This window comes from Pyxicephalus adspersus, chromosome 1, assembly GCF_032062135.1.
Source record: "Pyxicephalus adspersus chromosome 1, UCB_Pads_2.0, whole genome shotgun sequence".
NCBI lineage: Eukaryota > Metazoa > Chordata > Amphibia > Anura > Pyxicephalidae > Pyxicephalus > Pyxicephalus adspersus.
The window spans coordinates 80,184,717-80,202,409 of record NC_092858.1 but is presented as its reverse complement, the minus strand read 5'-3'; the positions used below and the strand labels follow the sequence as shown (position 1 = coordinate 80,202,409).

Sequence of the window (17,693 nt, the reverse complement as noted above, 5' to 3'; positions counted from 1 at the left end):
ACTGTGAAAATGAATCCTGCTCCATTCATTCAGCCAATAATCATGTCATACATCTTGCTGTCAGGAGTCATATCATTAGAAGCAGCTCACTACAGTAAAATGATGGAGGGTACCTGGCATGCTGTACAGAAAATTAGTAATTTATGTATGAAATAGAAATAACTAGGTAATGGCCCTGTATGGTACATTACTTGCCTTCCAGCCAAGTGCTGATATTATGAGACGTTTGGCAGCTGTGTGAGGGAAGCCAAGATTTGGGGACTTCTGCTCTCTGTAAGGCGTTTGCAACGTCTCTCAGATTTTCTGGTATTGCGGTCAGTCCGCCCACCAAACACCTTGACAATGCAGAAACGCTATGTTTAATTTGTGTAAGGGTTATGTTCATGAAGTTGCACTCCTGTAACACATTAATAAATTATGACTGGTTAAAAAGTAATTTGTTAATTATGCATTGAAATATTTCAGATCATAAAATCTTTTATAGCTTGAAACTAAGCTCCAAGCGTACATTAAAAAAACTCCATCTAATTCAGCTATGTATTTATTAAACCAATATTAAATGAATCCTAAAACATAGCTAGTTTAAGTACCTAATTTTTACATAGTATCCGATTCCATTAATCATTTTTAGGCTTTGCATGTGTGCACAAGTAGGATAATTGTCACTGGAAATCATCTTTTGTGTTTGCTTTTAGGTACAGTATAACGAACAAGCAATTGACACACAGCACTTGTTCTGTTCTATGGACAGGAGAGGAGGGGGCAAGCGAGTAGCACCCTGCTGTGCTCACCTCCATTGAAATGCTCGATGGTCGTACCTGATTGGTCAATAACTTATCCTACTGGACAGATCAATAAATTACGATGGTAGACCACTATGCAAATGTCAGATTTTTGCACGACCATTCATCTCCAGTTACAATTGTTTTCCTTGTGCATTGCAGTGATAATCATAGCATTAGGGCAGCATTAAGGCCAATTAGGTGCATTAAATGAAAATATAATGAGGAGTAACATGCAGACAGGATGAGAAAGAAAAGGAATGAACTCATCTGTTCATTTTGCAAATTTAGGTTTGGGACTGAAGGTAAAGAATCACAAACCCCATAGCAGTTAAATCAACTCTCATGTGTATTTAGATGTGACTCCAACTACATAATGAGACAGTGGAGGTGATTTACTAAAGGAATTTAGTAAATTTAACTGTTTAACAAGGTGAATTATCAATTAGCTAAGTGAATGTGGTGAAAATTTGCTTTGTAAAACATACACAATCCTGTTAAGGGGATTCTAAAGAAAAATTATTTTTTTTACCCTTCCACATCATTGGTAGGTTACAGTCAGCAGAACGTCATCTCATTTACTAAGCTAAGTGAAATATCCCTTGGTAGAGGATTATTCACTTTACTGTGAACTTCACATATCCCTGCATTGCACAGGTTTAGAAGTCTGTTTCCACTGTGTCATGTATAGCCTGGATCCTTTTCCTGGCTTGACTAGTAGAACCAATTTTCTGACTTCTATAAATTGAGCAGATTTTTTGCTGGATTTAGTTTATTTTTATCTACAGGTATACAGCCATATCTACCTGGTTTAGATATTTAGTCATATGATAAAAGATCGTCTCATAGTATAACTGCCAATCAACCAATATCTTTACGCAGAAGATATGCCCTAGGAATGGATTCTAAACTTTTTAATGGCTAAAACAAAACAGGGTAAATATTTGATTTTAATGTTGATCCTAATGTTTTTACATTGATGATTTTTCTGTATTTTCATGAATTTGAAAATCCTTGAATGTTCCAATATGGTAACCAAGCTTCTACTTATTTTGAAAGGTGAGGTTATTGTTCTTAAAATTCAGCAATGATTGTGATTTCCTAGACACAGGGCCATGTAAAATTGTGGGGATATTTCCCAATTAGGGGATAAACCATAAATACCAATTTGGTCAAATCAAGCTGCACATCACAATGCAGACATTCAGTAAGCTATATTCCTTTTATTATGCCTGCAATCTAAAGTGCATCACTCTGCAACTTGCCTGTTGCCAGTGATTAATAGCCCATAAGCGGGAAGAGTCCACAAAGAAAAGTGCCAAGAGAAGCAGGTGCAGAAGGCTTTATATTATCATGACTGCCACAAGCTAATTCAGCAGTGTCAGCTCTAACTGTTATATTCTGATGATAAAATATGACAAAGGTTGAAATGGATGTTCTCTTCTGCCCTTATATGAAAAGCAAATCTTTCCAATGTCATGAGGAACACAGGGGATTGCAAAAAAGATATTTTATTCAATGAATATTGACATTTTTTTTAACACAACTACAAACAATGTGACAATTTAGAAATATGTCAAGTTCTGAACTTTGTTTTGAAAGAGAAGAATGAGAATACTATATTTGGCACAGCCCTATGCAAGCAAATGTTCTTACTTTACATAACTAAAGATTACTCAGCCTAAATGATAATGATTGCCTGAGGCTGACCACATAATATATGGTCTTGTTTAATTATTTAAAATTAAACACAAATAGTAGCTTAGTACAATTATTGGTTATGACACCAGAGGATCATTCACACTTTTGTTTTTATAGATACACAGCAGGTAATATTTCTGGAAGAGTCATTTTCATTAATTTCTTAGGTAAGGTTTCTTTACTGTAAATACCCAAACACCTGCTATAATTAAAAAAAAAAACAAGCAACAACAACCTTCTCCTGCAAATGATTGGATATTTAAAGCACACATAGGTTTATATTACTAAGAGTAAAAATGATATCATATGAAGGATATTAATATCCCATTCAAGCTATTATCAAGGTATAACGTGCATAAAACGGGACAACTTTATATACTAATACTTAAGGGTCCAAATAACATTAAAATGCAACCCATGTTTATTAGACCTTTTTTTTTCAAGCAGACACAAGTAGGCATTACTTTTTACCTGTTAATGTGATATCAAAATATGGTATAAGAACAAGCATGCCAATCTGTAAAGTGTATCTAAAACCAATTTGGTATTTCTTACAGCTTACCAGTCCTTAAACATCGTAGCTATGTTCTTTACTCAGGCTAGGAACATTTTCAGCAAGTACACAATATACCTGTTGGTGTTGCTGAAAAAAAAGAACAAACATCTTTTCCCTTTCAAGTGTAAATTACAAGTCCTATCAATCCTTCATGTAACAAAGATGGCCAAAGACTGACATTGCTGACGTCCTTTGGCTCCTTCCAAAAATATATTGGAGAAATAGGTATAACCAGGATAAGGACATGAGTAATTTATCAGGTAAAAAAAAATAAAGGGATAAAAGACTGAAAACGAAAACTAATATAGCCACTTTTTCTAAAGACTGGTATATTGTAATATACATGTTTACGTTTTTGTTTTAGCTATGCTTTAAATAGAACTATTGCATGACATGAATTGTTACAAAAAATAAAAGTTTCTTACTGATAAAATGATCATTTTTACCTGTAGGAGTATGTATGTACTAGTTTGTTGTTCTGGTGCAGTACCATTATTATTAGGATAAGTTTCTTGGTTTGAAACATTTAGATCATCCACCTGCAGCAAAAACAAGTAAAGAAGCTCAAATTACAAAATAATAAAGGTATGATCTTGTGGTCTTGTTCTTAAAATAGTTTTTGAACACACGGTAACATTTTATGTATAAGATAAAAGACCAGCATTTATAAATTTGTTTTATTATGTTTATATAAAACAAGGTATTTCATTGCATAATTATTTCCTTTCTTTTGTATAATGTGTTCAATTATTAATTGCTGATCATCAATGGTCTAGGCTAAATCTCTTGGATTTTGGTTTTTAAAACATACCTGTATTAATGGAGGAATTTGTTCTAACACCACTTCGATGACAGTACGCAAGAAAGACAGATTTTTGACAGTATTACAACTCCTGAAAGTTGTCTTGGGCAAAGAGCTTTGCATGGTGTCATACATCACTGACAGGTTGTACATAAATTCAGAAGCACTAAAATGAAAATAGTAGGCAATCATTAGGCAATCATTAAGTCCCTTCTCTGTATCTGTATTGCAAGCAACTTAATTGTATTACTTCAAAATACATACCTTCTCTTATTTAGGCTATGCTGTGGGTCAATGCCCTGTCTCAGCTTATTTGATGTAAAAATACATAAAACTGTGATTCTGTTAACCCAAATATATCTGAAACCTTTCAATACCATGTCCATATTTAAATCAGACCTTATAATCTTACTTAGTTGGAGATGATGTGTGAAACCAGAAAATCTAGAAACCAGAGACCCTTTGTATATTACAGCAGCAGCATTGTGAATCGGCAAAAACCAAGAAAATCAATTTTAATAATTCCACTGTGGGCTACTCAAACCCATTGTTATACATTGCAACAAAAATTACAGCCCTTTGCTGCTGCTTCAGGCAGTTTGCCAATACCTACTTTACGGCAATAAAACACGTAGAAATTAAGGCATCTCATGTGGAAAATTCATTCAACAGCCTCAAAAGCCAAATGAATGGTAATTGCTTTGAACACAATGCAATGGCAATCAAATCAGATTGAATCATGCTTTTAAATATACATCTACATTCTGAAGAACTAAGATAATTATGAATTATGCAAATAAACACAATGGTTCCATGGCATGGCTGTTGTTTTCAAAAAGGATATTCATGTAAAACTCAAAGGTTTCTTTTACTTTACTAGTGACTGGGGCATCAAGTAGAATTTCTCTTCATATGATTAATAAAATATAGTAGACAGCCTTTTACAAAATAAATAAATAAATCACTAGAATAAGATAAAGAGTAGTTGTGATCTGCAATGTTGTCCTTAGTTATATATTTATTGGAAAACTACTGTACACCGTAGAGCTCAAAATTCTTAAAGTGTATGTACAGACAATTTTATTCTACTTTTTTTTTAGTGTTTTATTAAGTAGCTTAAACCCTTTGTAAGGTATTTATGGCTGCTTGTATTTCAGTTTAAGAGATTTACCCAGCTATTTATCCTGTTTTACCACTGTCACTAAGACAGAACCTGAGGGGAAAAAAAGAGTTGTCAACAAAGAAAGAAATTTGTATAGAAAGGGTTTTACTCCTCCTCACTATATGAATGTGTTTATATGTTGAGCAACCTCTATATGGTATTTAGGTATAAATGAATAGGGGAGGAAAGAAAGAGGTTTGAGGCTCATGGGTTTTTCATGCAAAGAGTGAAGTGTATTGATTGATTATTCAGTACATAAGTCATCAAATACACATAAACATATATTGTTTTTGTCTCTGTCCTGTTACTAATTCACAGTGCAGAGTAGTTATAGATATCGGTATCGATCGGCTTATCGGTAAGCACGCACAACTATCTATCCCTGAGGAAGCCCTTCGTGGCGAAACACGTCGGATCACTGCATTCCACGGCACAGCCTTTTGAATAGTTTTATGGGTATATGTAATAATTTATGACAAATCCATACTATATAGTATGTATAACTACTCTGCACTGTGAATTAGTAACAGGACAGAGACGAAAACAAAATATGTTTATGTGTATTTGATGACTTATGTACTGAATAATCAATCAATACACTTCACTCTTTGCATGAAAAACCTATGAGCCTCAAACCTCTTTCTTTCCTCTCTATTCATTTATAACAAAGAAAGAAATATTTAAAAATAATCCAATAGGAAATTTGTTCCTAGGATACCCAACTTTAATTCCCTCTAAAAATTCTACCTTTATGCTTCATAAATGCCACGGAACCCTTCACTGGCCAACTGCTTGAAAAAGTGAGTTGCCACCACTTTCTGTCTATTATGCTGCATGTACTTAGAGCCCAAATTAGTTGGCATGAATGGAAAAAATGTGATCTGGCACCCCAGAAATGGAGCATTTAGCACTTTTCTTCCAAGTGCCTTAATGCAACACAATAAGCTAATTGATCCTTACTAAAAATGGGCTTTATTATGTTTATGTATATCTTCAGCTTAGGAAAATGCATACGGATACATGATGGTGCGCCCAAAGAGAACAAGCCCTAAGGTGACCACATTTTTTTTTGAGTTGTGTCATGAATGTATCCCTACCCAATTAGGATTCTAACATCTTTTCAGTGTAAAAGTATTCTTCAGTGTAGAAGAAATTGTTTTAAAGAAATTGATTAAATAAATAAACAGGCATTTTTACACAACTTAATTTTTGAATCAAATCTTTACACAAATTATTCTGTGAACATCTTTACCTCCTTCAGTAAATAAGGCTTAATGAACAATTGAGGAACTCATTGTGACCCAAACAGATTTTCCACTTTGGGTCCTATTATTCACTGATTTACATACAGACCAAAGAATTGTATAATGCATAGGCCACTATTATCATTTTGAATCTTTGCAATGACAAACCAGATTAAAAAAAAACATCATGGTAACTCCTATAAATTACAACTCGGCCATAAATAAATGTTACACTAAAGACTTAAGTAAACAGATTCCTATAGAGTGCATAGAGACAAGGCACTAAATGACTGAAATGCTCCCCTAAACTGGAAATTCTGACTTCATCACTCTGTTATGTTACCTGCCAACTATGTTGATCTTCATAGCCACAATGCTTTATCAATAATGTTTTGGCGTAAATATCTGGGATTACACAAGTATTACATAAAATTTGTGCTAGCTAGTAAAACTAATTCAATTTGTTTAGTCTATTTTGTTATTACAGCTCATCTCCTTACAAATATACCCTGATCGTACTAAGTTTATAAGCCAATTCACATTGATGGCTAGGCAGTGGTTCTCGTAGCAAAGGACAGTGCCTTGCTTACTCAAAACAAATGAACATTGGCCTGTTTTTATTGCGTGGTGAGACCTTTCTCCCACTCATTCCCTGAGATCAACAAACAAAGATACTGGCAATGACACATCATTATACCTATCAGATCTCTCTCCACCCATGTTATCTAACCCGCAAACATGCCCTCAGTGACAACTTCTTAATGTAGTATGGTAATTAGTTAGTTTGGGGACAGAAGGTAGTAAGAAAGTCCCAGGAGAGAGGTTTTAAAATATAATACCACATCAAAATCCTATCTGTCAAAATTAAATAATCTATGTAAAAATAAAATACAAAGATGTAAATCCAAAATTTATAGGGTAAAAATTTATAGGATAAAAAAAGCGGTAAAAAATGTTTAAAGTATAAAAAAAAAATTTACTGGTAGGTGGGAGGAGGGCTCGAAGACTGGATTAGTTAAGAAAGTAAAAGCTATAATGAATCAGAGGATAGATATAAGCTAAACAACTTACTGTTCATTCTCCACAGCTTTCTCAGCAGTACTTTGCAGGATGCGATCTCTCTGAATATCCGTTGATGGCATGATGTCAATCAACCAGCTAGAATAGTGCTCAGGGTCCACATCAGTGGGTGGAATAGGGATTCTAAGATGGTTGATGGCAATAAATTCTGTAAGGCAACAAAACCATACATAACACTATAATTACATGTTGTTTATTGCGCTTTTCTGTAATAGTAACCAATTCAGCTCTCACAAGAATTTTAAGGAGCTTTACTTATAAAATAATAAGAGAGCTATCATAACTGCTTCACTATACCCCGTAATTAAATGGACAAGCAGTAATAACAGTTCAGATGACCAAGTCAAGCTGAGAAGGATGATTAAAGAGGTAAGCACTTGCACATTTATTTAGGTCAGCAAACTATCATCTGTGTCAGCCCTGCTAAGCTTCTGAGGGGGACATCTTGGGTACCTCAGATTTCCTCGGGATTCTAAAATTCACTAGAGCCCCTGATCCACAAGCTGGGTAGCACTGCTAAAGATAATCAATGAGTGTAATTCCAGAACACTCCCAATAGTAATACATATTGGCTTATTCCTGAAATGTAGTACATTAGAAGTATGAAACCCTGGGATTAATGTAAATTGCTTCCATTGCTTCAACTGTATTACAAAAAACTGCATAGCAATGTTGCTTTTAGTTTCTCCAACCAGTCCTTTTAAATGTGGTTCAAATGTAGTACAGCTTTCTTTTGATGGCTCTAAGGAAAAATAATGATAGCTTTTACAAGGACAATTTGTTATTTATTCTTTAAAAGCAAGATGCAATTGAAGGCTGAATGGATAGTAATGTTTAATTCCAGGCAGCTTTCCATTTCACAAAACCGATTTCAGAATTGATTTTGCACTACGTGTGCAGAAATGCTGACTGACAGTATCACACAGGACCAATAAATCTGCCGTGTATTTTGTTAAGTTCTTATTCATCTTGAAGTATATCTATATTTCCAGAATAACAATGGTAGAGTGTAAAGCAAAGCAAATAAATCCTGCTAATGATAATAAGACATAGAAAAAAATATCTGAATCTCTGGTAGAACCTTAGCATAATGGCTCAAAAAACACTCTGAACTGAAAAAAGTAAGAAAATAAGGCATTTTAAACATTTGTATTTAATAATTTAAGAGCATGGTGAACCTTTGTATTCATTTCTGACCATTACACAAAACACACTGTAAGGCTTAGTCTACACCGACTATTTCCCCAGTGTTTAACCTGAGGCTTTTAAACCCCTTGTTTGAAAACCCAATGCATTACAATGGGTAAATTTACACCAGGACGTTTCCTTAAGGCACGTTTATGGCATGTATCTTAAACGTTGCTTGCAACCTTTAAAAAATTAAACTGCTGTGTTAACGCTGGAAAATGTCCAACAATGCGGGAAAACGTGGGTAAACATTTCCATTGATTTCAATGTTTTCCCGTGTTCTTGAGCACTTAATGTGCAAATTAGTTAAAACGCGAAAAAAATGCGGGAAAACGTGAAAAAACACGGCACAGGCGTTTTCCAGCATTTTAAAGGCAAGCTTCAAAATTATAATAAAGGTGCAGAAAAACGCATAGTGCATAGTGCAAGTGCATAGAAACGCAATAGGAACCTTTACATGCATTTTTAAAAAACAACCCAGCCTAATGGGCTTGTTTAGAGGTCATTCAGTCCTTAATAGTCAATATTTATTAGGTTACTTCACCTTACAGGCTGAGGAGAATACAGAAATATTCAGTACATGGTGATATACAGTGTTTAGAATGAATGCAGAACTAGCAATTTTTCAGCTATATTCTGAAAATATTTTATCTCCTTGCTCCTAATAAAGAACAGTGAAGCCCAATGGGGATGGGAGACATGCACTGTAAACCTTAGAAAACATTGTGTACCAATTAATTGCTTGTACTACATCTTTGTGCTAAAATATTTTTAATGTCCTAAAGATCATCTCTGTGCAAAAATTAAACCTTTTCTTACCTCCCTCCAACCCATTTAGTATTTTTTAAATAATGAAACACATCTACACTACTACCATCTACTACCAAGTCCCTGGCCAGTGCCATTTCTGGGTGCAAGGGCCTGGTAATCCAGTGCAGTCCCCTCACACTGATAACATCACTACAGTCCGTTCTGGATAAAGAATGGCCCCTGCCAGCTGAATAGCCAATAAGAAGTGTCCACATCATTGAGGTGGTGATGTGAACATTCAAAGAAGGACCCTACTTCATGTACACAGGGAGCAAAGGGAGAAGACTTAGGAACCCAAATTCACATGCCACAGATTTAGGGGGATGTAAAAATTAAAATTAAACTTAAATTTAAAAAGATATATTTCTTTCTTTGTACAGTTCGCAGTGATCTATATACAATGGGTAGATATATTTATTGATATGCAGGCTTAAATACTCTTATCTTACATTGCAATAAAATTGTGATTACCCCTAGGATGTCATATTTTTACAAGATTCTTACACATATTCAGTGCCAAGCCTGTAGTCATAATATATATAAGTAGAGAGATGAATAAAAAGACAGGCTTTTTGGCAGTATAGTGCCAAAAACAATTGTGATTTATTAACACATAAGTTAAACCTAGATACAACATAGACCTTCTACTAAAGACCTGGGTTATACATCATAAAAACCTAATTTCAGGTTACAGGTTCAATAGTCATAAATGTGTTAGTTATAGACAAAAAGAGCCACTTGCAATCATGGGTCTCAAGTCCCGACACGTTTCGCCCCTAGGCTTCTTCAGGGGTAATTGAGATCGCAAAGTTAATGTAATCACTGTAGTTGAAATAAACAGAGGCACCTGAGGGACAGCCATGCCAAGGTATTCTAAAGATATCAATTTGAGACTTTAGGCAAAATGTAAGCAACAAATGTTTAGATCATTTGGATGAACAAGTACTGTTGACCCGGCTTCTTCTGTCATTTGAAACCATCACTACTTCCCACACTACATATCTCACATCCTTTGTGTGTGAAATTCCCCCACCTACTAGATTGTAAGCTCTTCGGGGCAGGGTCCTCTCCTCCTGTATCACTGTCTGTATTAGTCTGTCATTTGCAATCCCTATTTAATGTACAGCGCTGCGTAATATGTTGGCGCTATATAAATCCTGTTTAATAATAATAATAATAATAATAATCGTACACGGATTTTGAGTCAGGTGGGTGGAGTTGTTGATAAATGATATTCGTTGGTGTATATAGTTGGCTTTCTCAAACATTAGTGTAATCGTAGGCGATTTGGGGAGTAAAGGGCGAGATGCCAGCAGTTGGTCTCAAAGAGGGGTTAAGGTATGTGTTAATAAATCACAATTGTTTTTCACACTATACTAAAAAAAAGCCTGTCTTTTCTTTCCTCTTTCTACTTATATAACTCTTATCTCACAGCTAGTCTTTAGAATGAGGTCTATTTAACTAAAAATAACAGAAACTGCAGTCTTTATTGACTAGTACTCAGAAAACATGCTATCAAGGCTGCCTTTGCTGGGAGTTAAGGAGTAGCAGGCTCTATTCATGGTAAGCAATATGTATTATCTTTTCTTAAAACAACAATGGTTTGGTATTTCTGACACAGTTGACTGATGTGAATAGTGAATAGTACCGTAGGACCAAAATAAAGTGAACCGTCTCTAAACTTCTTCAAACAACCATATGGTATGCAATTATCAGATCAGCCTAGCTACTGAGTACCTAGGTACCCCAAATCCTGGAAATCAAGTTATATATAAATATGGACTACCCTTCCTGATTGAGAGACTTGAGAGAGTTGAGCTAAGCTTTGAACTCGAGAGCTTGGTTAATATTTGTAAATCACATGACCCCAGGAAGTTGAAGGTGCAACCTGCTCAATAGATACAATCAGCTTACTTACTTACTAATATCATGAAGTGACCTCTATGTGCTAGAAATGAAAATTTACAAATACCTGTTGAAATATGTTTGCCTATTTTATTCCCAGACCAGTAGCATGTAGTGTTATTGGTAGACTTTCATTCCAACTAGATTAAGGAAAATGATGGTAGGTGTGAAAAATCCTGAATTTGAACCTCCTACCAACAGGTCCAGTCATTATGCGTACATTTCCAACAACTGACACATGATCATGCACATTATGGTATGTTGAAAAGACAAGTCATTTTTATATTTCCGCACGTTGAGTTTTTAAAATATATAGCGCTTTTAGAAATCCGATAATCCAAATATGATTATTAGTAAGTGATTGTACAAAGTGTAGGGCACATTGTGTAAATCTAATTTGTGAAATGAACAGGTTTATAGGTCAAAAGAAAAAGAGGAAAATTGCAGCACTTGTTTTCTAACAATCCTACTAATTGCACTGATTTCCGATGAAACAATTATGGTAATGTAAAGAATATCATTATTCTAAAATGTACCTTTAATGTAACTATTTACATGATCTTTGTGATGATCAACTATTTACATGATCTCATGATGATTTGTATGATCAAGTATACTTAACATAATTATTCAAATAAAAGCCTGTTGGTTTATGTCAATTTGGACTGTCTTTGTATATGTATCGCATTTATTTGTAGTTGCATTTCATATAACGTGCATCACATAAAGTGTTTCTATTAATTTTCTAGATACGGCATGTCAAGACTTAAAGAGCACCTTTTTAGAAAGAAGTGTGCAGTCTGTCACTGCTAACACAGTATGTGTCAAAAAATACCATCTTGTAGGCAGCTGATGCCCATCTGAAGATGCCACCTTGTTGGCCAGAAATGATGGTCACTATACCAAGTTTCTATTAAAGTGAAGCTTCAACTTTGATATCAAAATGCAATAATTGCCATTTATGTTAACTGCAAGGATTTGAAGGTTGAAACTACTTTTGCATTCTTGTTTATATGTGACTTACCTTTTTCATGAAAGATGGATGAGATGATCTCATGCACTAAAGCTTCAATATAGCATGAATCTACAGACGTCATTGATAGTCCAGAATATATGGAGTTTACTCCCTCCACCACAGCTTTATAAAAGTTGTTATCACAGGCTCTCATTCTCTCATAGATGGAAAGGATAGTAATAATGGCCTAAATGCAAAACCCGTGTTGTAAATCAATTGCATCAAAACAAATATCATTGATAGCAAGCAGACACAAAAGAGCAGAATTACTGTAAACATAAGCTATTTATGCTGGAACGGTGTAGTTTAGACAAATTATTACAACATCTGATAACAATTCCTTTTAGAAGATAATAGCAATATGAATGAATTCATTATAGTGAAAAAACAAAATGTGTTAGGTAAACGGCATGGAGAGTTTACACATTCTTCTTGATTTTGAATGTGACTAATGGGAGTATTGAGGACAATAGTTACTATGAATGATTTTTCTCCTCTGCATCAGGTAAAACATCAGCTAAAAATGGTTGATATACTGTATAAAGGTTATAGATACTGTTTTATCAGACAAACAAATGTAATTTTCTACATTTCATCGGATCATTTACTAAGCAAGCTAAACTGCCAGACCTCATAGCCAAATCTGGGACCAGCTATTGCTAAACATTGCTAAGTTGAGAGTTACCCCCAGTTTGTTTTTTGTACCATTAAGGAGGTAGCATGCTGAGGCCAACTCAAACTTTTCTTTAAATATGAAATTTCAGAGTTCCTGTATCAATGATGACTAGTAGCAAATGTACTGTAACCGTCCCAAAACCTAAATGTACTCATTAAGAGCTATATTTATAATATTTACATGAAATCTGACATCTGGAATTAATTACTGCTATTGAAACAAATGGGCCTGGAAGATTCCCATGAGGGAATGTTTGAAGGAATAAATTGTTCACTGTTTAATTAATATACATATCTAGTATACCTGGTGTAGCTGTACAAAGCTCATATCCATTAGATGGTTTAGCCCACTTTTAGGAAGTATCCGCTGTGTTTGTAGAAAGCTGTGCAATACACAAATTCCATAGTAGAGTCTTTGAATGGTCACTGGATTCTTCTTCAACCTTGAACAAGTTTCTTCATTTACCTGATCCATTGCTGATACGATGGCTAATTTAAAAATGTACATAACAATTAATGAAAATTCATTTTTGAGAAAAATAGATTGGCAATTTGAATATATCAAAGCCTTTAATCATGGTTCGGCATTAAAAATTTCGAGACGAGAGAATTTTGCAATTGCTAGTATAGTTATTATCTAAAAAAACAAAATAAAACAAAAAACATGAGGGTATTGGATGTATGGGGAAAAAATGGGATAAGTAGTCACATAACTAGTCACATAGATGTTTGATTGATGGTGCAACCTGAAAAAATGAGTAAACATATCAGTCAAAGCCTAGTCAAAAACAAAATTTTATTTTCACTCTCTCATAGAGATATTTACCAATAGATTCACATTTATTTATTTAGTTTTAGTTTATTTTTTTGACCTTTATAGTGGTAGGCCCAAGGTTCGAATCTTGGTCATGGAACTATTTGCATGGAATTTGCAGGCTCTCCCATGTTGCATTGTCCTTACAGAACATATCCACTTTATATGGTAAACTATAATTATTTGGGTTTTATATCATTTGAAAGTTTTTAAATATTTAATAATGATATACCATTTTTATATGCAACCTATATAAATTTAATTTCATTTATTTCATTTATCTAGCCTGTAGCTTCAGCTTAATATAATGTAATATGTTAATATACAATTGGATTTAAGTATGCATTCTATATTGATTAAATGTAAACAGATTACCTTTATATTAAGGTATAACAATTTACCTGAAAGTACCAGTTGTGGCAGACGGTCAAAAAATATCCCATCATTCAATGTCTTTCTGTCTTTTTCCATAATAAAGAAATGCCAGGATACCTAAAAATAGGAGATATGTTTCAATTATCATATATAAAAAAATGATATAGGTAAATAATTACAACATTTTCAGTAAAGCTTTTCTTACCTTTTAATAGTTTTTCTTTAAAAAAAGAGTAGCTAATGTCCCTGTGCATGCACCCAGCTTGACGTGGTTTAAAATACAAAGAGGAGAGAAAAGGCCCAGAAAGATCAGAAAACCAAGTTGGCAGAAGTTCACTATAAGACAGCTTTTGTTGCCCAAGGCGGAGAGAGCAAGAAGGAGACAACCTTTCAGAACCATAGCATTGGAAGGGGAAGAGGAAGAAGGTGATATACAGATTAATAAAGAGAAGGGCCAAAGGATAATAATAATGGTTTTATTTATTATATTAACATAGGGAGTTGAATTACACCTTATCCACTCTTAACTGCAAAAGTTTCAGGATACTATGGGCCTAATTTATTAAAGCTCTCCAAGGCTTGAGAGGATACATTTTAATCATTGAAGATGTGTGATCAGGCAAACCTGGAATGGATCTGATCCAGGATTCAAAACATTTGCTAGCAAATAGCGAATGACTTTGAAGAAATCCATTCCGGGTTTGCTGGATCACCCAGCTTCACTGATGAAAGTGTATCCTCACCAGCCTTGGAGAGCTTTAATAAATCAGGCCCACTATGTCATTTTAGAATGCAAACTACTCAGTCTATCAATTAGTTTATTAAATGAATGGGTCAAACCTACAGAATGATTTTTTATGAAAATAAATACAAGTTTATTAAAAGTCAGTGTAAGATATTCTTAAGTCCTTAAAAAATAAAATGTACTTTTATTTAGATTTTGAATGTATTTATGAAAGTGTATTTATATTCAAATAAAATAGCTGTTTGTTTTGCACTCTACAAACAGATATCTTTCTGTCTCTTTATTTCATTCTTAGAAAAATATGTTTTTTAACAAGTCTACCAGGTTCAATAAACCAAGCTTTATTTGAAACTTCACTGTACTATGCAAGTTTTGTTACTCTCTAAAATGTAACCTAGGCCTTTAATAGTGTAATTGCCAAACATAGAAGATGTTTGGCAATTACACTATTTATTATTGGTTCTAACATCTCTATCAGCTGCCAGGTAAAATCTCACTGGTTGTTTTGGGTTACTGCCCTTGCACTACATCATTGCTCATGCATTGCCTCGCTTCACAAACTCAACTGTCATCTTTTGTTCTGGTATTATTTCCTGGACACAGATGGTTTCACAGCCAAGATATAAAATAATCAAAAGACTGAAAAAACACATGCACCTAGAGGTACTTACACATAGCACCCAGCAGCTTTAAAAACTTTAGTATAAAATTCCCAAACTTTTTGAAATGCAAATCTGTACCACTGCCCGATAATGCAAAATCTTACCTTTCCCTTTATGTGCACTTTTTTTATTGGTCCTTATGGCAGCCCTACTTTCAACACCACCCAGGTGACTGACCTATTTTTTGCCATAACAGCAAGGTGATAGAGCCTGCTGAACGTATGAGCAGGCCCCTCTAGGGGGGCAGTAGACTCTTTTGGTTTATAAAATCAAAGACCCTCTATTAGGGGTTAGAAGTGTATTGTTAATCCTCAAAGTATAATTTTTATTGAATATTACATCACTACCCCTAATTGATATTTGAAAACTCCTCATAAAAGACATCATTAAAATGTAATAAACAGCAATTAAACTTCACCAACCAGTAGTGATTCATGTTTAATTAACTGAAAGTTATTTCACAGATTAACACAAAGCATAAATGATAAATAACCTGTATCATCATGAGCATAGCATTTATATATGTGAAGCTCAATGTTTTTGTTATTAAAAGATTATAGAGTGTGGATTAGACCTCAATTACATGTTGAATGAAGCATCAGGAATATTAGGTTGAGTAGGCTTTAACTGCAATTAAGCAGATTGCCTGAACCCTTCAGCAATATCATTTCCAGAGATTCCCCAGATAAAGTATATGGATAATTTTATAGTTTAATGCTAAATTAATAACAAAAACTGTAGAAAAGGCAAGGCCTCATTATTAATGCACTGATTCTTAATATTTACACTTAGGAGTTGAATAAAGCATTCATAAAAATTGACTGAATGTAAACAAATCCCATACATACCCATACATATCTAAAACGTGTCCTAGTTTAAAGGTAAATATGATAATTTGTATTTTGTTGTATGCTTTACCTCCTGCATTAAAATGCTAATGAACTTACTAAAACCCCCCAATTCTTTAGTATATACTTTTTTAAATAAAGTGATTTAATCACTATAGACCTGGTTTGATAACGTTTTCAGAGACTGGAGAAGATAGACTATCATAGAAGATAGACAAACTTGGAAGGGATAACCTTGGTTCTCTGATGATAGTTTATCTTTTACAGTGTGTCCAATGTCCTTGAATTTCTGGGAGTTAAGGTCTGGCAGGGTCCTGTACATAGCTTTCATAGTAACATCCATATGTGATGCTTCATGCTAGAAAGAACTAGAATTCACTAAACAAAAGAAAAAGGACAGGGGCACTTGAGTTGCAGAGGTTTGGCCTACATGATGCTGAATGTCAATTTGTCTGGAAAAACGGGGGTCTTTGTTTGACTACAGTTACAGTTTCTCATGCACACTGTGAAAACTATGTTTATTGAGATCATAGTAAACAATTGCAGTACAAAAGAGGAGTCTGTAAGTGTAAGACAGAAGGTAAGACTAGAGTTCAGCTTTAGGAATAGTACAAATCATCCAAATAAACCTGTCCTTTAGGCTCAAAGTTAAATTTTTTTTTACTTAAAAGTTTACCCAAAAGCACTATTTGATATACCTTTTTACATTCAGATAAGGCTGAGACTAAGGGCTACTGGTATATGTTTTATTCCACATACAGGGGTTTTATATCATTAGTATAATTACTATCCTACTAAAGATTTGCCTTTTTTTGTTTTTGTATATAGTTAATCTAAACTTTCACCATGAACCCTTCGGAAAGGATTTGATGGGTTAAGAAATAAATCCTTAAAAGGACCCTTCCCATAAGATTCTTGTAATAAACCATACCTACCTAAAAGTGTCCTTATCCTCTAAATCAGGGTTCTATGTAATGATCCAATGGTCTGTTTGGCTATCTGTATGGGTGACATTCTTCCCACTGGACAGCAATGTATGAATCATTCTTTCAACTGACACCACACTAAGGCACTGTTAGTTGTGGATATAGTCATCATATCAGGGGTTCCCTTAGGACCTGAACATTTTTCAAGGGGTTATCCATTTCATAAAGGTTTAAAAACACTGCTCAAAATAATACACTGTTTTTTTCATTTGGATTTCTGGTTGAAAACCTGAAATGTACATAGTATTTACTTACATAGTAAGTTACTGCATACATTGCTACATATTTGGTAGCAGAATAAAAAGCAAACTCCTTGATTTTTATTGCACGTTAAATTGTATAG

At 34.2% G+C, this 17,693-nt stretch overlaps 1 protein-coding gene across 1 annotated transcript in view; it reads right to left on the bottom strand.

Annotated features, from left to right (window-relative positions):
• LOC140326798 (uncharacterized) overlaps positions 1-17,693 on the bottom strand; it is a 222,399-nt gene that overhangs the window by 21,318 nt on the left and 183,388 nt on the right. The window contains 7 exon segments of the mRNA XM_072405754.1: positions 196-397; positions 3,486-3,578; positions 3,851-4,007; positions 7,319-7,475; positions 12,255-12,432; positions 13,225-13,409; positions 14,136-14,226. Of these exon segments, the coding sequence (XP_072261855.1) occupies positions 196-397; positions 3,486-3,578; positions 3,851-4,007; positions 7,319-7,475; positions 12,255-12,432; positions 13,225-13,409; positions 14,136-14,226 (1,063 nt within the window).